This window comes from Equus asinus, chromosome 20 (genome assembly GCF_041296235.1).
Source record: "Equus asinus isolate D_3611 breed Donkey chromosome 20, EquAss-T2T_v2, whole genome shotgun sequence".
Classification (NCBI taxonomy): Eukaryota; Metazoa; Chordata; class Mammalia; order Perissodactyla; family Equidae; genus Equus; species Equus asinus.
This window is the reverse complement of record NC_091809.1, coordinates 12,914,601-12,935,532: the sequence shown is the minus strand read 5'-3', so window position 1 is coordinate 12,935,532 and position 20,932 is coordinate 12,914,601. Positions and strand designations below refer to the sequence as shown.

At 61.9% G+C, this 20,932-nt stretch overlaps 1 protein-coding gene across 5 annotated transcripts in view; it reads right to left on the bottom strand.

Moving 5' to 3' along the window:
• The window catches only part of DOT1L (DOT1 like histone lysine methyltransferase), a 68,510-nt gene that overhangs the window by 22,922 nt on the left and 24,656 nt on the right, over positions 1–20,932 (bottom strand). For all 5 annotated transcript variants that reach the window (XM_070491664.1, XM_070491665.1, XM_044752594.2 and 2 more), the window contains 6 exons: positions 18,758–18,821; positions 14,984–15,212; positions 13,051–13,145; positions 12,307–12,369; positions 4,900–4,955; positions 2,136–2,215 (listed from right to left, as the gene is read on the bottom strand). In XM_070491664.1, the coding sequence (XP_070347765.1) occupies positions 2,136–2,215; positions 4,900–4,955; positions 12,307–12,369; positions 13,051–13,145; positions 14,984–15,212; positions 18,758–18,821 (587 nt within the window). The remainder of the gene's footprint in view (positions 1–2,135; positions 2,216–4,899; positions 4,956–12,306; positions 12,370–13,050; positions 13,146–14,983; positions 15,213–18,757; positions 18,822–20,932) is intronic.

The following is a 20,932-nucleotide window of genomic DNA, read 5'->3' as shown; positions in this document are numbered from 1 at the left end:
AGCCACCTGGCTTGATGCTGAGAGGTCCTTCAACTCTGCGGTTTGCTTGGAACAAACGTGGGAACCATCCTGAGATCAGGTGGCACTCGGGGGCCTCCCTAGAGGCCTGGTGGTGGAAACAGGTGGGAGCAGGGCAGGGAAGACGCCCTGAGCCAGGCCACCCCGGGAGCACCTCGCGTCTGTCTAGGCCATCTTGGAAGGAGGACCAGCGCAGCTCACTTTATTAGCCGCTCTAATTGGCCCAAGGGGGAAGGGCGCTTTCTGGGGGACCTCCCTGCAGGGCGGGTGACTCCTGCTGTCTGTGTCATCACTGGCGAAGTGCGGGGACACCTTCTCAGAGCCGCGCGGCTCCATCCCTCCATCCACGTCCAGGAGCTTCCCTGTTTGGGCCATGAAGGGGAGCTGCTGACCCCAGAGCCCGGGGGGGCTGATGGCTGAGGGAGCTGTATATCCTACCTCTAAGGTCACAGCCCACAGCCCAGTCTCCTCGACAGGGCATGCCCACTGGGGGGCCCAGGAGACCCGCCAAGTTCATGTCAGGAGGTCCCTGGAGAAGGATGGGCATCTGAGGTCAGAGGACACCTGTGGGCTTTCCCTGGCTCGACTGCCCATGGGATTATCGATGGTGCTTTCTGTGACTAAATCCAATGTGGACGACACCACCGTCGTCAGTGGGAGACAGACTGGCGAGGACCTGCCCAAGCTCCAGGTATGGCCTCGCCCGCAGCACCCCAGATGGCGTTCGGAGAAGATGCTGGCTCTTCTGTCTTCCCCTCCTGGAACACACTGGGTTTTCTCCCCCACTTTCTGAGTCAGAGCCTGACACACTAAAATCCAGGGGCAGTTACAAAATCTGAATCAGGGTTCAAATAAAATGAGCTGGTTCCCATCTACTTAGAAGGTTCTAGAACTGGGTGTTCTCATCAGTCTGACATTCTAGCATGCGAGGACGCCCCAGACATAGCAAAGGGACAGGAGACACTAACGTCTCTGCCAGAGTGACTCCCTCCTGGGTGGCTAACGTGGGGACACACATGGAGCTTCCCCCCTTCACCTTCTGGGGGATGCAGAGCGGGCATGCAGCCCGCAGCACACACAGCTCGGGCGCAGAGGGAACTCATACAGTTCACCACAGGCCGAGGGAGGAGCTGGGGACACAAGAGTCAAAAGAGGGAAGCCCCACGTCCCCAGGGAGAGGCTGGCTGGGTGAGGGGGTGAGGGCCGCGGGGAGCTGCGGCCTGCACGGGTTCCTCCCCATCCACCGGTGGACTGTCAAGATTTCAGAGACAGGGCACCTCCCCTTAAGGTTTGGGCCAGATCCCAATAGAAGAACACACACTGCACAAAACCGCCAGGGGAGTCCTGAATCTCAAAGCTGTCCTGGGTATGGGGAGAACACAGCTCTTCCCAGTGCTCAACAGACCCCAGGGCAACGGCCCGACAGCTCCAGGCTCGAAGAGGCCGCCGGCAGCTCTCAGCCGCGCCCCTCGACCTGCATGGGCAAGCTCCGGCCGCAGTGCTGAGACTCAGACACAGGGGAGCCGGCCCTGCCTCTCCCCTCCGGGGCTGGACTGGGCGGCCACCTGTTGCTGCGGATGGAGGGCAGGGAGGCAGACAGAGCAGCAGGGGCGGCTCTTGCCAGGTGGGGACGGGCTCAAATGAGAAAGGCCCAGAAAAAGCCAACGGAGTCGGCCTGGACAGCCCCAGAGCCCTCAGCATCCCAGGTGAGGGCTGCCAGATAAAGCAGGGATGCCAGTCAAGTCTGAACTTCAGATACACGATGAATGACCCTTTTATCTAAGCTGGGACATTAGGTAGTCACCCGTTGTTTAAGGGCCACTCCAATTTCACCGACAGCCCAGGGCTCTCCTTGCTGGTCTGGCCGCCCCGCAAGGCCCTGGGGCCAGCGGGAAGCTCCCGCCCAAGCAGGGGTTGGGCCACGCCTGCTCCACTCCTCACTGGGCTGGAAGACACAGGCCTGGGACCCCGCTGCTGAGGCCCTGCGATGGGGCACTGAGCTGGATGGGGTCGGAACCGACCCAGAGAGCACCAGCACCTGCAGTTGGGGCCAGGACAGACGGACCGCAGTGGCCGTCTGAGGGCGCGGTGCACAGGGCAGGGCTGGGGTACGTTACCTTCCTTCATGTTTGCAAATCGCTCCTTCAGCTGGTGATCCACCTCAGGACCAAAGGCAAAGTTATTCACAAATATAACACTGCAAAATAATATTCCAGTTGAGTAAAACGAAGGTTCCATTTCCACAGTGTCTAGAGCTCCGGGGCACACACGCCGGCCGCCTCCAGTGCCAGCTCGGGGGCCGGCCAGCCCAGGCTCTGCCCGCACCACCTCTGCCCAGGCGGGGATGGGCTCCTGGGCCCGCAGGGTAGGACGGCTGCCCTGGTTTGTCACTAACATGGATAACTCAGAAATTCTCCGTGACAATCAGACTGCTGGCTCCTCTGGAAAAGCCCAAGCAGACACGTGCGGGCCAAGGCGGCCCCAGTCCTCGCCTCCCCCTCCCACTCCCTCCACTGACTGCTTGCTCCTCCCTGCCCGCCTCTCAGACGTCCCTGGCTGGAATGGGGTGGCACAACCGTCGCCTGGGGACAGCAGTGTGAGGGTGACCAGACACCCAGACAGGAAGGCAGCACGGTGCGGTCAAGCTGCGTTTGAAAGGGAGCCACTTGAGGGTCCACGGGACCAAAGGACAGTTCTAAGGGAGGGGTGACTCGTCCTTTCCTGTTTTCTCCAATGTTCTCTGGCCCCAGATGACTCAAGGACCCTAGACTTGAAGGCTGCCCACTCGGGCGGTCCAGGAAGCTGCCGTCACACACCAGGGGGCTGTGTCACCTGCCTGCACACCCGCCTGCCACGTTCCACTCGCCAGCTCCCTCATCCGCCCGGGCCAACACTCGCTAACCCAGAGAAACTCTCCGAATGGCTAAACTCTAGAAACACCCATGCAGCTGGTTCATGGGAGGACCTGAAGACAGACCATTCCAGCCTTAAAATGACGCAGCCTCTCTCTCCGGCGTGCGCGCCTGTGCACTAAAGCCACGCCACGGCCAGGCCTAGGCCATGGCAGCAGCACTGTGGACAGCGCCTCTCCCGACCCTCACAGAACCAGCCAGCGGGCTCCCCGCCACGCTGCTTGTTTCGAATCTCACTAATTTTAAAGTCAAGAGTCTGGAACCCTTCACAGCAGCCCAGACAGAGCAGAGCAGACAGCAACAGGCAGAGCCGCAAGACGAAACACCAAAGGTGCAAGTAAAGCCCAGCTCCCTCCATGCGCCTCACACAGCAAAGTGCACAGAAGACACCGGGCCACAGCCTCTGGGCTGCTGGCGGACACAGCTGTGACCAGACGGGCGAGCAAGGAAGCTCCACGGAGAGCGAGGCTGGCCTGGCTGGGTCCCCACTCCAGACCCGAGCTTGGGAAGGTTGGACGCCAGAGTCTCAAGGTGACCAGGGTATGAGCCAGAAAAGCCCCCGGGGACCACCGTGACTGGAGAAGGCTCCTAAGGCCATGGCCCCCTCACATTCCAGACACGAGGAAACTAGGGAGTTAACCGAAGCCAGGCGAAGCACTGATGGATGCCCTCAATGACAAGGAGCTGGAGGGGGAGGGGACACCCTTGACAGGAAGCAGAGCACCTAGGGGAAACGGGGGCGGGGGGGGCCAGGGCACTTGCAGAGCTGCACGGCACTGGGACCATGCTGCGCTCTCCAGTCACTGAGGCCCACCCACGCCCTGCCCGCAGGAAGAAGGGGCTGAGCCCACGGGATGGGTCCCAGGCCAGGTGGCGACAGGTAGACGAGGCAAGGGTGCTCCTACATCACCACGACGCCTGGAAGACGGGACACCTCAGCCTGGACGCTGCTGGTCAGCACTTGGCCCACTGGGGAGGGCCCCCCGCTGCACCCTGAGCACGGCTCAGCCCACCACAGCTGCAGCAGAGCCCAGACCCCAATCAGTGGGATCAGCGTGGTTCTCCCAAGCAAACGGTGGGGGACCCAGCCAGTGGGGGACAGAGGGCCCGCCTAGGGTGAGAAGTTCTCACGGGAGAGAACAGGAAACATGCTGTGCAAGAGGGACACCTGCTTCCCATCTGCCCCGAGAACCGGGCAGTGGGATGAAGGGCAACCTGCAGGAGGTCCCCAGGAGAGAGGACAAGACTGCAAGGCCAGACTCCACCTGTGCGGGCTCCACATGGCAGCGCAGCCAAGGGCCAGCAACCTCTGCTGACCCACGCTAGGTGCTCGCGCTCCCATGCTTCTTCCTGCTGACCCAGCAAGTGCTCCGAGGGTGGCCACTGCCAGATGCCAGGGCAAAGCAGAGATCCAGCCTCACTCCCCAGACCCCTGGCCGGAGGCAGCGGCAGGACAAAGGAAGATGGCAAGACAGGACAGCGGAAAGGACCACAGATGCAGCCTCAGGAGCCAGAGGGCACTGAGGTCACGCGTCAGCCCCACAGGGGAGCGCAGAGAAACAGCCCCCAGCCAGGCCGAGGAGGAGGCAAAGGCACCAGCCTGGGTGCTGCTACACAGCAAGACCCACGCTGAGCGCAGGCCCAGAAGGGGGCAGGGTGGGGCCCTTCCTGCAGGCAGCGGGGGGCAAGAATGGGCCTTGGGCCTCTCAGCCCAGCCCTGCCCAGCTATGACCACCTGCTCTGCTGACAGCCCTGAGTGACCCCTGGCGGGAGGAGAGGCGCCCGGGTGGAGGAGGGAAGCTCTGCCGGCCTCTGCCGGCCCTCTCTGCCCTGGGAAAGGCAGCCGCTCAGCGAGGGCCGTCCGGCCTGGACCTGCGACAGCGGGGCCCCCCAGCACGCACCCTGCCCAGCCAGGCCCTGGTGCTGCCCTCTCGGCCCCCAGAGCCCCCGACTCGCCCGCCCCGCGTACCTTGTGTTGGCAATCCGCTCTCTCCACTCTTCCGAGAGGAAATCGCCTCTTTCCAGCTGAAAGGAAGAAGACAGGGACAACGCTCACTCTCCACTCTCGCTCGGCCGCTGCGCCCCTACCCCCACCCCCCGCAAAGAAAGGATGAAATGAGCACAAAGTCGCCAACGTGGGAGGGACACGAGATAAGGCCAGGCAGCTGGCCGCCGGCTCCGAGGGGAGGAGGGGACAGTCGGGGATAGCCGAGACCACACACTGCAGGTTGCCATACGATGTGCGGGTCACCAGGCACGCAACTTGGCAGGAAGGGCGCCTAGGGCTCCAGTGCCCATCCCAAGTGTGGGACACAAATGACGACGAATGACGAGGACATGGCTCGTCGGGGCTGAAAGTGGTTGCAGCCTCATAGAGAATGCAGTGGAAAGCCAAGATGCCGTGTCCAGGCCGAGCCAGCAGGGCGCGCCCCTGAGCCACGGCTGTTTCGGACTGAGGCGGACTGCCAAGAGCGGACAGAACTGCGGGCCTGCACAGGGGAGCGCCCGGCGCAGACCACGCCAGGCCAGACACCACGCAGCCAACGGGCCCCGAGACAGCACCAGCGCACATGGCAAGGCGCGGCTGGCCCTCTGACACGGGGACAGGCCTTCACTGGGCAACCTGACCTCAGTTCCTACTGCTCACCCACCCGAGAACGGCCCTGTCTTTGCCCCGGCCTCCCGCTCTCTGTGCTCTTTCTATCAGCAGATGAGCATCACTGTGCCCCACGGCCAGGCCTGTCCAAGAGAACACAATTCACGTAAACCCAACTGTCCAGAGCGGTAAGGTCTAGCAAACCAAGAAACATGGCTTTATAACTCCTCAAAAAGGCTCTATCACCACTCCTTGCTATCCACTCAAGGCAAGTGAAAACGTCCACACAAAAACCTGCACACACATGTTCACAGCAACACGATTCACGACCGCCAAAAAGCAGAAACAGCCCAGTGTCCACCAATGGATGATGGACACACAGAGTGTGTCCCCTGACATGCTGGAGCACAACACAGCCGTGAAGGGGAGCAAGGCCCTGACACAGCTGCACGTGGATGGACCTTGAACACACGATGCTCAGAGAGAGAAGCAGACACAGAAGGACACACGGCGTGTGATCCCATTGACAGGAAACGTCCGGAACAGGCAGATCCACAGACAGAGAGCGGGCTCATGGGTGCCAGGGGCTGGGAACGGGTGGGGGTGATGCTGATGGGACCTCGTCCCCACCTGCACGAGTGCCATGAGGTGACCAGGAACCCCCCCACGAAGACAGCAGGAGCCTGATGGGGCACTGTAGCCCCCAGGAGGCCCAGTGCCCACCCAGAGCAGACGGAATTGAGACTGAGCAGACAAGGCCCTGGGAGTACTGCTGCCCCAGAGCAATGAGGCCATGTGAGGGCAGGAGCAGCTACATGTCTTCCATCCTTGAGCGCACACAGGGGAACTGCCCGGGTCACCGCGTGATGTGACACGACATGACGGCGCAAGGTGCACGGTGCGAGGAGGTGAGCCAGAGGAAGGCAGTCCAGGTGTAGGGGGAGGGCCCGCCCACGTCCCAGTCATGCCCGAATCTGAATCCCATCCCCACCCGAGGAAGCTTCTGCCTCAGCCGCTGCTCCTGGCGCACAGCCCAGCCAGGCCTCGGAGTGACAAGTCCAAAGTCCCAACCAGGCTGGACAAAAAGAGCTCGCCCACAGGCCTCAGGCTCCTGTTCTCAGAGAGGCCGGCTCGCCAGGCTGGCCCCTGGTAGCATCTGGACCTGGACTCGGGCTCGGCCACCCACGCTGCCCAGGCTCCCAGCCCTCAGCTGTCTGTGCAGACACGGGGTCTGGCCGAGCTTTGCTCTCCTCCCGTGCCCAGAACCCCATCCATGCCGGGCAGAGGCCCTGTGCCCAGCCCCCCAAGAACCCTGTCCTGGTCTCCGAGCCCTGGGGACGGCCCCTCACACGTGCCGTCACATCTGGTTTGGGGAAACCAGGCACGTCCTGTGGGACTCCCCTGGGAGAGGACTCTGGAAGCTTCTGCCTGGTCTCTCGCCCCCGCCCCACATGCCCTTCCCTCTGCTCATTTTGACTCATGTCCTTTCTCTGTATAAACCATGGCCGTGAGGACAACCGCTGCTGAGTCCTGGGGTCCCCAGGGGTCCCCACTCCTGGGGGTGGTCCTGGACTGACAGGTGCCGCCAGGCTCTTCCTGATGGGGCCTCTCTCCTTGGAGGCTGGCCCATCAAGGCCATGCTGTTTAAAGCCACAGCACCGCTGCTCAGTTCTGGTCTCACGTTCAAAGCAAGAAAACAGCTACCGTCCTGGCTCTGCTGCCCAGCTGCCCTGCAGCTCTGTTGTTGGCACAGACAGGCTGTGACCGTCTGAGCGGAGTGACTGGCTGAGTTGGCTCTGTCACTGAGGCCAGTGTGCCTGAGTTAACATGGCCAGGAAGATGCACATGACCTTCCTGTCCCTCCCTGCCTCCAGTCACCCTGGGACTGGCTCCAACATAACAGACCTCCAAGTATGGAGAAATGCACGAGGGGACAAGAGAGTCCAGGGGAGCCCCCAGCATGCACAGGTGCAGACGGCTTCAGTCTGCACAATCGTCCTTCCACAGGGAGGCCACTGATTTGCTTGTGGGCCCAGGCCGGCAGAAAGGTCCAGGGTCCAACTCAGGCAGGGCAGGTGCCATCCCAGGCTGCTCCACCTTGACAGACACTCTCCTGGAAGCCACTACCCACACCTGCACAGAACACACATGCTCTCAACCTCGCGGCCTCTGTGAAGCACCCCTCCAATGGGGAGACTGAAGTAAGCCACTCGGAGCCCAGGGGATGAGAGCCACCAATGGGTGGCCCTGGGCTCTGACCTGCTAACCCGCCCAGGAGCAGCCAGCCACAGCTCGGCTGAGCCAAATCCCGTCTCCCGGCCGCCCCTGACTCCCAGGGACTCGACCTGGAGCAGGAGCAGCGTGAAGGCGCAGTGACGTTTCCGAGACATGCGTGGCTCCCTAAGGAAGCAGCAGCTACCGCCAGCGTCCAGCCGTCCTCTCGTGGATGAGCCTACAGGGGCGGCACTGCCTCGAGAAGTGCCCGCGCACGGGGGCAGGAAGCACCTGGCATAGCTATGTACACAGTGCCGAAGCCCCTTCCCCACACGGCAATTCTGTGAGGCCTGATGGGGGAAGCCGACTGTGCCAGGCCCATCGGCAGGCGCCAAGGGCACAGGAGTCGGCCCCGAGCAGGACGGCCGTGGTGTGCGGGAGCTCTGGGAGGGCCGGATACCAGCCCGGGCAGGGCGTTGGAGGAGCATCTCCTGGGTGGAGAGGCACCCTGAGGCGTGACAGACACGGAGGCAGAAGCCGAGGGGAGGGAGAGGAAAGGGCTCTGACAGCAGGAGGGCGGCAGGATGGGGAGGCGGGGAGCAGAGGTGGCTGGGGGAGCCCCGGCTGGGAGCGGACAAATGGGGAGGCAGGCCGCACGGGGATCCTTGGCCTGGAGAGGCAGGCTCTGGGGCCTGGAAAAGCACACTGGGCTATTTTTAGGCTCCCGCTGGCTCTGTTTCCTCTTCAGTTCTTACGTAAGAGGATGCAGGACTCCGCCTGCCAACCAGGGCGCCTAGTCAAAGCCACAGAAAGCTCCCGGGAGGGCCTCTCAAGACCCAGGACACAGTTCCCGCCAAATCCGGGCGTTCAACGGTCAGGCAGACTCACCACACCCTCCTGGAGCAGGGCCGCATCAAACAGGCCGCTCTCTGGAAACAGGTGAGAGGACACCAGAGGCCCAGACGGCCACTCGTCCTGTGGCCAGCTTGTTCCAGGCACCCAGTGCCAAGGCCATGACCAAGTGTCCTTTTACCCGAATTCTGCTCCCAGCCATGTCGCAGGAGCCATGGCAGGGCTACTGAGCACCTAAACCTCAGGAGACCCAAAGAATGAGACGGTTTCCACACAGGGAGCCCCTCCCGTGTGCCAGCCGGTGCACCGCAATGCTCAGACCCCCAAACGCCCACCCTATGGTGACGAGAGGAGCAAGAAGGAAGAAGAAATGAGCCCCTCGTGGGGCGGCCCCCGGGGTTCCCCCTGCCTCTTCCTCCAGCCACAAGGATCATGCCAGAAGCCAAAACCACGCTCCGAAGAAAGCGCTGGAGGCTGTGTGTAGATCGCTCGGGGCCGTTTCTGGGAACTGTGTCAACAAAAACTTTCACGCTATGTGCCTGGAACAGTTTGGCTCTCACCAGGAGCAGGAAGGATTTTTTCAAATTTCAAAGCCTGTGTTTTAGGAAGTCAAGAGGTCTTAGGAAAATGGCAAGCCATCTGGGAACTCTGAGGCAGCATGCCGGGGGACGAGGGACGGGGCCCGAAGTTTCCTAGAGACAGAAAGCAACTGGACTGACGCCCGGTCAGCCTGAATGACAAACACCGCAGAACCGCAGACGCGGGAGGACAGGGGAGGTCAAAGGACACAAGCCTCGCCTTCACGGAGGGCAGAGAATTCTGGAAGAAACTACACCCAGACAAAGGGGAGGGGAGCTGGGCCCAGGCCCTGGGTGTGTGAGTCCTGGACCGAGGGAGGCAGAAGAGAGGCAGAGGGGGCATTTCCCAACTCCCGCCACAAGGCCAGCACCCCTGACGCCAAACCAGAGACAGGAGAATGAGGACCACGGGCCAGTCTCCCCCCAGGACATGGCAGACACAAACATCCTCGACAAAACAGGAACACGCCGCACAGCCACCACGTACGCCAAGAGCGCACACCACGACCACGCGTGGAGGCTGGCTCAGCCTCCGCACACCATCACGTCGATGGACAGAGGGCAGGAACCACAGGACCGTGTCGGCGGACCCAGAAGAGGCACGTGACAAAATCCAACGCCCTCTTGATGAAGATTCTCCACAAACTGACCAGAGGGGACTTCATCAACTCGATGGAGAACATCCACAAAAGGCCGACAGTTGCCAGCCCACTTGCTGGCGAGAACTGTGTTCTCCCGCTGCCACCAGGCACAAGACAAGGCCGTCCCCACCCCCAACAGCATAGGGCAGGTCCGAGAAGAGGTACACAGACGGGGAGGGAGACGCCAGACTGTCTTTGTTCGAGGATGACATGCTCATCTACGTAGAAAACCCAAAAGAATCAACAAAAAAACCTGGAACTAACAGCAATTACAGCAAGGTTGCAGGATCAAGGTACGATCGTATGTTAACATACAAAATGCAAAGGTCAACTGCTCTCCACAAAGCAGCGAGGAACAAGCGGAACTGAGATTAGAAAGAAAACACCGTGCATATCAGCACCAAAAACAAGAAAACACTTACGCATAAATCTAACAAAGTACGCACAAGATCTATTTGAGGAAAACGGCAAAACCCTGATGAACAAAATTAAAGAATACATAAACACAGTCATGTGTCGCTTAACGACAAAGATAGGTTCTGAGAAACGGGCCGGTAGGTGACTTCGTTGTCGTGGGAACATTACAGGGTGTACTTGCGCCAGGCTAGATGGCGCAGCCCACAGGACACCCGGGCTCTGAGGTGCTAATCTCACGGGACCAGCGTCCTATATGCAGCCCGTTAGAGAGATTCCACGTTCACGGGCAGGAGGACTCAATGTTGTCAAGACGTCAGTTCTTCCCAACTTGATCTATGGATTCAACGCACCCCAATCGAACCCCAGCAAGTCACCTTGGGGACATCGACGACCTGACTCTCAAGTTCACACGGAGAGGCCAGAGCCGCAGAGCAGCCAATGCCACGTCGGAGGGGAAGGAAAACGTCAGAGGATTGACGCCACCGACTCGAAGACTTCCTGTGCAGCTGCAGGAGCCGAGGCAGCGTGCGGGAGGCGAAAGGACAGACAGACAGGCCAAGGGAACAGAATAGAGCCAGAAAGAGACCCACACAGACGCCGCCAACTCATCTCTGACAAAGGAGCAAAGGCAATTCAACGAAGAAAGGCGGCCTGTGCGAGAAGTGGCATGGAGCCGCTGGACACCCACACGCAGAGAAACGACGCCAGACATGGACCTTCCGTCCTTCCCAGAGATGAGCTCAAAACAGACCACGGACCTAAATGTAAGACGCAAGCAAGACGAGGCCTGTAAGCACCCGTAGGAGTAAATTCAGGTGACCTTAGGTATGGCAATGATTTCCAGACACAACGCCAAGAGCACGATCCGTGAGAGGGCAACGGCTTGGGGTGTTCGCACCCCCAGTCCGCCTCCAGCCCATGGAAGCCCATGGAACAGGTTCTGTGACCTCTTCCGTCTCCCTCACAGACAGGGAACGCTGGTTCTCACTCAACATCACCACCCCACGGGGCGCCCTGCTCCAGGCTGCTGACAGCGGAGACGGAGACAAGTGACCAGCTGCAGGAAGTCTTTGGGAGGGAGCAGCAACAGGATAGAACATTAGGACCAGGAGGAATCAAAACGACTTTGGCCTCAACCACTGGGTGTGTGGCGGGAACGAGCGGAGATGGGACAAGAAAAGCGTGGTAGGGACACACTCTGTGACACCCCAGCAGAGGACAAGTGGACAGAGACTGCACAGCAGCTGTGTGTCCACAGGCAACAGAGAAAACCCGGGTAGACAGATTAACGGAGTCGTCCCGAGCGCGGAAATGCATTTCAAGACATGGACGCAGACGCCCTGGGCAGAGAGGGAACAGAGGCCTCAGGAGCCATGGCGTCAAGAGGCCGGGCAGAGCGATGCAGACCGAGGGCCAGGGGGAGGCCGGCAGCTGAGACAGCCCATGGAGCATACTGCCCCAATCCAACATTTGCCAGGAAAAAGGACTCGTTGGCGGGGTCACACGCTCCTGGGAAGGCAAGCAAGAGAACCACGCCACTCAGCCAGCAAGGGGACGGGGAAAAGACCGTGTCACCCCAACCACACTGCCTAGCCTCACACCATCTCTGCACAGGTGTATGACACCAAAGGAGGGGCTACGCCTAAACAGCCCCAGGGGCCCCCAAGACCTCGGTGGGGACCAGGGACACATGGTGGCTGAGTAACCTTGTGCAGCCGAGGGCTGAGAAAGAAACGGCACACGTGCCACCTCTGTTCTCCGAGCGTAGGGCAGCAGCTGCATGCCTCCCCAAGGCGGTCCCGAGAAAGGACGACGAGGGTGGCCAAGAAAGCGTGGAAAAGAAACAGGGGCGAGGGGACTTCAGGGCGCGCAGAGCTGCCCGTCCCAGGGACTCCTGGAGGGAGCCAAGCGGGCCTCCTGCCCCAACACCGTGGGCGGCTCGGCACTGCCAGGCCATACCGGCGCTAGGACGGGCGGCGAGGGCGGCCCAGGGGGAGAGGAGGACGGCGGGTCAGGGGAGGAAGCACAGAGGACTCGGGCTGGACCGTTAGCCGCGGGCATGGAGCGATGGCACTCACTGTGTATTCTGCATGCTTTTTTCCATACCATTTCATCCACTTCCTGAACTCTCGGTCCATGGTCTGCAAGGGAATGAAATCGGACAAGCCGTCAGACACCTGGGACTGCCAGGAGGACAAAGAAGGGCCCCTCAACATACCTGGGTGGTCTGTCTGCGGCTCCCTGTGGCCCTCCCCGCCTCACCACCCTTCCGCTCTATGGAATCGGATAAGCTGGGACTGCTGGCTTGCCACCCCCCGGCACAACCCCTTTGAGAGCAGGCACGGGACGGCACTGGGGGGCCCAGGGGAGGGCAGACTGTGGGGCCTGAAAAGGTTCCCGACCTCAAGGGAACTCGAGTCCACCAGACGCCCGAACCCCAGGCTCCGCGGGGACGAGACCCTGCTCAGCCACATCCACCCCCCAAACCCCGCTATCCCCACTCAGGCAGACGCTGGCGCAACGGGGACCCAGCTGACCCAACGGTGCGTGTGGAGAAGGCAGGCCTGCCCTGAGGGAACGAGGCTGCAGCCCTTCGTGGGCAGCACCAAGAGGGACACAGCCGGGACGGCCTCTGGAAACACATGGAGAGGGGCCCAAATGTGCACGGGGACCAGGGAGCCTCGGGGCACCCACCCCGGACCGTCCTTCCCTCTCGATGTCCCCACACACACCTCCCCCCGGCCCCGGGGGCCACGCCAACAAAGGTCTGAAACAAAAGAGACACAAACGCAAACACAGGCCCGCACCCCAGACCCGCTCACCTCTGCGTACTTGGCTGGGATGTCGGCTTTCTCGACGCCATAGTGATGTTTGCAGTTGGTGGCAGCAGCGACCTGCAGTACGACCTGGCCCACTCCTGCAGAGAGGGGGAGATGGGCTGTCAGAGCTGTGGCACGGTGACAAGGGCACGGACTACCTGGGGGGCAGGGACACCCACACCACAGCCGCACCCCGCCACCACGGTCACCAGGCTGAGGCCATGGGGTCTCCACGAAGGTGCACCAGCACTCTCCGAGGTCGCTGGGCCTACTCAGATGACCCAGGCCGTGAGCTGAGCCCCCCGAGGGGACAGCTGTCTCAGTTACATTTCATCATCAGCGGACACCACACCAAGGCTCCTGCAACTGGAATCCATTTTTGGTCTCCGGGCCCTGCTCGGCATTCTCTGTCCAGACACAGACCAGGCTCCATGCGACCCTCTTGGCCCAGGAAGGCTCCCTCCATCCCACATCCCCCCACAGCACCACTGCAGCGCACCACGGCTGAGCACGGCCAAAGGCACCTGAGCACGCCCATCCGCCGCTGCTCAGCATCGCCTGGGCTCTGACGCGGGCTGCAGAGGTGGCAGGAGAGCCCCGGCAGCCAGAAACGGGGTCTCCGGACATGCTGCCTGGTGGTGTCAGCGCAGCCAGTGAGCAGGCCAATACTCCCACACGCCCAGTGGGTTGGGTCCCAGGCAGGAGGCTGGGGCACCAGCGTGTCCACGCCACCCCCCCTCTAATTCAGCCTCACGCCCGCCAGGGCAGCTCTGCACTTCAACCAGCTCTCAGAGCCCTGACCTCCCTGCTAAACAGGAGGTGTGCAAACCACCACCACACACGCCACTCAGAGACACGGCGTGGACGGCGAGGCCACAGTGAGAGGCCGTGCGACCACTGCAGGGCACAGGAGAGAAGGGCAGTAGCTGTGCGCAGAGGACAGCGCCGCTCAAAACACACACCTTCCAACACACAGACACGCGGACAGCCGTCAAGATGACGGACCTGCACTGCACACTCAGGAAAACATGGACTGCGCACTCGGTTAAGCCTTAACGCAGTGACGGCTCCACCCAGGAAGGCGTCAGTGTCCCTGTCCACAGGGCCTGGCTTCCAGCGCTGAGGCCGGGCCTGGCTAACACAGGACTTCCGAGTCCCTAAGTGTGAGGGTCTCATGGCAAAACAAGGTCACGTTGGGGCAGCAGATACCCCAGAGGAGAGCTGTGCATGGGCTCCCGATGGAGCGGTCAACGGTCCGACAGGCGGCCACACCATCGGCTGTCACCTCGACCATGTCCATCAGGAGCCCAGCAGCCCAAGTGCTCACTCAGTGGACAGTTTCCCACGGGGACCAGGACGTCCCATCACAAAAAGGCAGAGTGCTGGTCAGGGCGGGGCAGTGTGGGCAAGGTGGGCAGGGCAGGTCCCTCATGTCATGGGGGCCGCCTCTACCCAGAGCCAGGAGCACGCCCCAGGAACAGGAGCGCGTCTTGCAACGAGAGAAGGGGCGGGAGAAGGGGGCCTTCAGGAGCACAGAGAACCGGGCCTCCCCGCTGAGCAGAGCTGAGCGGCGGCAGGGAGGGGCGGGCCAGGAGCTCAGCGTGAGGGCTGCCAGCACCAGGCGGCGGGGCGCGGGCCTGGCTGCCGCTGCAGGTTCTGGCAATGAGCCCCAGGGGGCCCGCGGGCCTGGCTCACAGACTGGCTGAGCAGCAGCAGCAGAGCGGGGGCAGTGTAGACCCCGGGTTTCCGGGCACGGGAAGGAGGGGCTTGCTTCAGGGCCTGTTGCGTGGGAGCTACTTCCTCTCCACGCGGGGCCGGGTCTGGGGGGGGAGGGGAGGGCCAGGGAGCCCCGCCCTCAGCTACCCGGCCCTGCGACCAGATGGGCCGGCCCCACCACGGAAGCGCAGGCCTGGAGGGCAGGGTCTGCCACACTCACCGCTGCCCAGGTCCACGAATAGGTCATCCTCGGTCATCTTGATCTCGTCGATCATCTGCGCCACCAGGTCAAAGGAGGTCTCGCCGTACACCTCCGGGGAGAAGGGCTCGTAGTTGTTGAGCTTCTCAGGGTCGGTCACCGAGTGGTTGTACACCTGCTGCAGCAGGTGCCGCAGGAGCCCGTTGGACGGCCGCGTGTTCAGCTTCATGGGCTGCGTGGTCCCCTTCCACTAGGACAGCAGAGAGCCCGGACGCGTCACACATGCGGCCAGCCACCCGGAGACCGTCCCACCCAACGCGTCTTACTGCTGCCTCCTGGGAAGGAAAGTGCGCGCACGCGTGTGTGCTGTGTGTGTGCACTGCATGTGTACAGATGCACACGTGAATATGCACACGTGCGAATGCATGTGTGTGCCCGCATGTGTGCGAATGTGCACGTGTGTATAAGCACATGTGGGTGTGTGCATGTGGGGGTGTGCACGTGGGGGTGTGCATGTGGGGGTGCGCATGTGGGTGTGTGGACATGTGGGTGTGTGCACATGTGGGTGTGTGCACATGTGGGGGTGTGCACATGTGGGTGTGCGCATGTGGGTGTGTGCACATGTGGGGGTGTGCGCATGTGGGGGTGTGCGCATGTGGGTGTGTGCACATGTGGGTGTGTGCGCATGTGGGGGTGTGCGCATGTGGGGGTGTGCATGTGGGGGTGTGTACATGTGGGTGTGTGCACATGTGGGTGTGTGTACATGTGGGTGTGTACATGTGGGGGTGTGTACATGTGGGGGTGTGCATGTGGGTGTGTGTACATGTGGGTGTGTGCATGTGGGTGTGTGCACATGTGGGTGTGTGTACATGTGGGGGTGTGCATGTGGGGGTGTGCGCATGTGGGTGTGCGCATGTGGGTGTGTGCATGTGGGTGTGTGCATGTGGGTGTGTGCGCATGTGGGTGTGCGCATGTGGGTGTGTGCATGTGGGGGTGTGCGCATGTGGGTGTGCGCATGTGGGTGTGTGCATGTGGGTGTGTGCATGTGGGTGTGTGCATGTGGGTGTGTGCATGTGGGTGTGTGCACATGTGGGTGTGTGTACATGTGGGGGTGTGCATGTGGGTGTGTGCGCATGTGGGTGTGCGCATGTGGGTGTGTGCGCATGTGGGTGTGTGCGCATGTGGGTGTGTGCATGTGGGTGTGTGTACATATGGGGGTGTGCAAGTGGGGGTGTGTCCATGTGGGTGTGTGCACATGTGGGGGTGTGCACATGTGGGGTGTGCACATGTGGGGGTGTGCGCGTGTGGGGGTGTGCACATGTGGGTGTGCGCATGTGGGTGTGTGCATGTGGGTGTGCGCATGTGGGTGTGCGCATGTGGGTGTGTGCACATGTGGGTGTGTGCATGTGGGTGTGTGCGCATGTGGGTGTGTGCATGTGGGTGTGTACATGTGGGTGTGTACATGTGGGTGTGCACATGTGGGTGTGTACATGTGGGTGTGTACATGTGGGTGTGCACATGTGGGTGTGTACATGTGGGTGTGTGTACATGTGGGTGTGTGCATGTGGGTGTGTACATGTGGGTGTGTACATGTGGGTGTGCACATGTGGGTGTGTACATGTGGGTGTGTGTACATGTGGGTGTGTGCACATGTGGGTGTGTACATGTGGGTGTGTGTACATGTGGGTGTGTGCATGTGGGTGTGTGCACATGTGGGTGTGTGTACATGTGGGTGTGTGCATGTGGGTGTGTGCACATGTGGGTGTGTGTACATGTGGGGGTGTGCGCATGTGGGTGTGTGCACATGTGGGTGTGTGCATGTGGGTGTGTGCACATGTGGGTGTGTACATGTGGGTGTGTGTACATGTGGGGGTGTGTGCATGTGGGTGTGTGCACATGTGGGTGTGTGTACATGTGGGGGTGTGCATGTGGGTGTGCGCATGTGGGTGTGTGCATGTGGGTGTGTGCATGTGGGTGTGTGCATGTGGGTGTGTGCGCATGTGGGTGTGTGCGCATGTGGGTGTGTGCATGTGGGTGTGCGCATGTGGGTGTGTGTACATATGGGGGTGTGCATGTGGGTGTGTGTACATATGGGGGTGTGCATGTGGGGGTGTGTCCATGTGGGTGTGTGCACATGTGGGTGTGTGCACATGTGGGGGTGTGCACATGTGGGGTGTGCACATGTGGGGGTGTGTGCATGTGGGGGTGTGCATGTGGGTGTGTGCACATGTGGGGGTGTGTACATGTGGGGGTGTGCATGTGGGGTGTGCACATGTGGGGGTGCGCATGTGGGTGTGCACATGCGTGTGCGCATGTGTGTGCATGCACAGCTCCTCCCAGTTCTCTTCTGCAGCCGGGGAGGGAGACCGCCAGGGCCTGCTCAAGCCCTTAGTAGACAGGGCGGCTCCCCAGCCCCAAACCCTACTTCCTGTCAAAGCAAAGAGAGCTGGTCCTGGGAAGCCACCAGGCGTCTGTGCCGGCGCCCTGCCCAGGCACCCGCATGGGCCGCTGCCTCCCTAGATCACAGGGCCTGTTAGCCTCATTGCCTGCAGAACCCTGGCCTCAGATGGCGGCCTTGGCCTGCAAATCTCCTCGGGAGAAGAGACCGGCCAAGAGCAGGGCCGGAGCCAGCCCCCCGCAGCTCTGATGTTGGGCCCACAGCTGCGACCCCACCTGCCTCAGGGGCTACAGCCGGCCCCTCACCCACTTGCACACGCCAGCCCGAGTAAGGAGTCACCCCGTGCCTGACGCTCGCCGGCCCTCCCTGGGCCATCCAGGGCTCCCAGGAGGGGTCCCAGTCCTGGGGCGTCCCTGAGAACAGTGCTAACCTCTCAGGGCCCAGCCTCAAGGAAGGTACCCCGAGGCTTGCTCTCAGCCCTTCACGGGCTCAGACCGTCTAAGACGCAGCTCACCAACATCGCCACACCCCCTCAGATTCACGGCCACGGCACTTCAGCCCCCTGCAGCCCTGTGACAGGGGCTGGGACAGCTGCTGGGGGGCTTTCTCAGCCAAGAGAGGCACAGCCCGGGACAGGCCACCATTGTGCAGGAGGCTGGAGACGGCACAGGTCAGCCCCAGGGCCTCAGGCCTGGCCTCCTCCTGAGGACAAAACCGATGGGACACTCCGAGCAGAGGTGGACGGGTGGAAGCCACACAGCTGACACCCAGGGCTTCTCTGGGAGCTCCAGGCCCTCGCACAGGAGGGCCCTAACACACTCAACCAAGTGTCACCTTCCCCACCCGCCGCTGAGGAAGGCAAGGGGCCTGCCTGAGAGCTGGCCCACTCCAGGGACCCGCGCTGTCCAAGAGGGGAGCCCTCACACCCTCACACCAGTGGCAGCGGGCCCTCTGTGGGGAACGGCCTTCCCAGCTGCCCTGCTCTCGCTGTTCTCTGCATGCCAAGGCCTGTCCGGGCATGAGCAGAGCCCCAGGCCTCCCATGCCCAGAGTGCCCCAAGGGGGCCGGCTGGAGGTGAGAGAAGCCCCCGGAAGGCTAGGCCACGGCACACACGGGGGAAGGGAGACAATGACACGGGACACACCTGCTGAGAACAGACCCCCTCGGTCCTGGCAGCAGCTCCCTGGACACCCCACACTGGCGGCCAGCAGTGCCCCGCCCACGACACACACTGAACCCCAGGGCGCTCTGCGGGCCGGCATGCCAGGGCCATCTGGAGGGGTCCAGAGGCACGTCGTTAAAACTGCCAGGTGACGGGACGGGAGCAGGGTTGCGAATCACAACACAGGGGTCCCAGCCAAGGAGATGGGCCTGAGGGGAGGGCAAAGGCCACCTACCAGCTGGTGGATGCTGTCGATGGCCCGGTTGTACTTGTCACAGAGCCTCTGCATGCTTTCAAAGCTGAAAAAGGCAAGGGAGAGGCGCTGGTCACTGCCGAGCTCAGAACAAGCCTTGCGGGCAGCACGGGGGACAGCCCCCGGTGAGTGGGCAGGGGGCACAGGGCACTGAGGAGAGCCACGTGGGGGCCATGAGGCCGCAACCTGTGCTTCGAGGGCTCAGGTCACACAGAGGTCACAGGCGTGCCCTGCAGGCGCTGGTGGAGAAGAGGGGCCTCACAGCCATTCACACGGCACGGCAGGCGGTGTGCAGGCGGGTGGCGGGCACAGGGTCCTCCCTTCCCCATGGGGACGACCTCCACCCTCAGCCCTCCCTTGGCCGGCCGGGAGGGCCAGCGCAGGCCGAAAGGGATCCCCGGCCTGATGGACCACAGAGGACGATGCCCAACAGCCAGACCCTGCAGAAGGCAGGGCAGCACCCCTCCGCGCAGCATCGCTGTCACTAACGTGCCAGAAGTCCCTGCGCTTCCATGGAGGTGAGCGGGGCATGGCAGACTGCAGACTGCGGGGCAGAGAGCTGCTGGGAGTTTCTAAGAAAACTAGATTCTCCCAAACACCATCAGTTTGATTTTAGGTGTTCCTTTTCAGTGCAATCCCCTACCTTGGGGGGAAGGGTTATTCTGCCCCCCAGGGGACACTGGGCCATGTCTGGGGACAACTGTGGTTGTCACACTGGGGGTGCTTCTGGCATCAAGTGGATGGGGCAGGGATGCTGCTCACCCCCCACCGCACCCAGGACGGCCCCCCAGAGAGGGAGCTGGGCCCTGAAATCCACAGTGCCGAGCAGGGACCCCGCACCAAGTGTCTGTGCTGTACAGAAGGCAGCGTCACTCAGGGGCTCTCTCTACGCCACCTGCACGCACAGCAACAAGGACGCTTCCTCCCCGCATGAGACACCAGGAGCCTGGGAGATGCTCAGCGACACCAGCTGAATAATGGGCTCCTCCGCACACAGGGAGATGGGGACTGACAGCTGCTTCACGGGGTCCCTGAGCTCCCAAACCCACCAGCCCCTCTCCCCAGCTGCACCTTTGCTGTCCACCCGTCCCTCACCCTTGGCCCTAGAGAGTTTAGGTGCCCTTCCGTTTCTAACAGAAGTAACCGGACCCCAGTGAGACCAGCGCCCACGTGACAGCTCCACACCTCCCTTGAATGGCAGCTGCAGTTGAAAAAGCTAGAGTTCGAGAGCAGCAAAGAGCAGAGGCCACGGAAGCCTGATGCATTCTCAGAGAACGAATGGCAACAAATAGATAACACACGAGAACGCCCCACCTTGAGAGAGTGCCGGTGTGAGGACAGCGGAAACCCCCAGGGGTGACGCGGGGGTGCGACGGGGCTCAGGCCGTCTCCCCAGTGGAGCGGTGGGCCAGGCAGGGTCCCAAGGAGCACAGGACCGTGCGTCGGCTCCAGGCCCAGCGCTAACACCCCGAGCCCAGTGTCTGAGTGCCACTCTGTCCCTGTCTGGCCCTGGTCTCCGAATTTGCAAAGCAAAAGGATGACGTAAACGCCAGGCCCGAGATCTCCGGCTCACGTGTCCTCACACGGCCCTCAGGGAAGAGCAAGTGCTCCATCGCGCGGTTTGATTTCACGTATTCCAGATTTCACAGCTCTCCTCCGACCTCACAACTGGGACCCGCTCCCGCCTGACGGGCCCTGGAGGAGACTCCCTCCCGCAAGGTGAGCAGACGTGGGCTCGGGGCCTGGCCCCACACCCTGGCCAACAGGCTGAGCGTGGACCTCTGGGCTGGCCCTGCCGTCACCTTGCTTAAGAGAGAAACAAGGATCTCCCACCACGTGCCTGACCCCAAACTCGCACAGGCCTCCCACTGACCTCTCCAGCCTCTATATCCTTCCGGTCTTTTCCAAGCCGACTGAATATTGAGGGACGAACATCAAACCCCTACCTGCAAGCATTGTAGGAAAAGCATCTCTACACACCCCGGCCTCCAGGCCAGGCACACGGCAACCATTCTGTCATTAAGGCCTCACTGGCCGCGGGACTAATGCCCAAGGGACTAACGCTCAGCACCCACGCACCCTCTCCCTGGGCAAGAGGGGTCTCGCTCAGGTGCCCAGCACGCATCAGTGCTGACGATGAGCCCGCGCCACCTGACA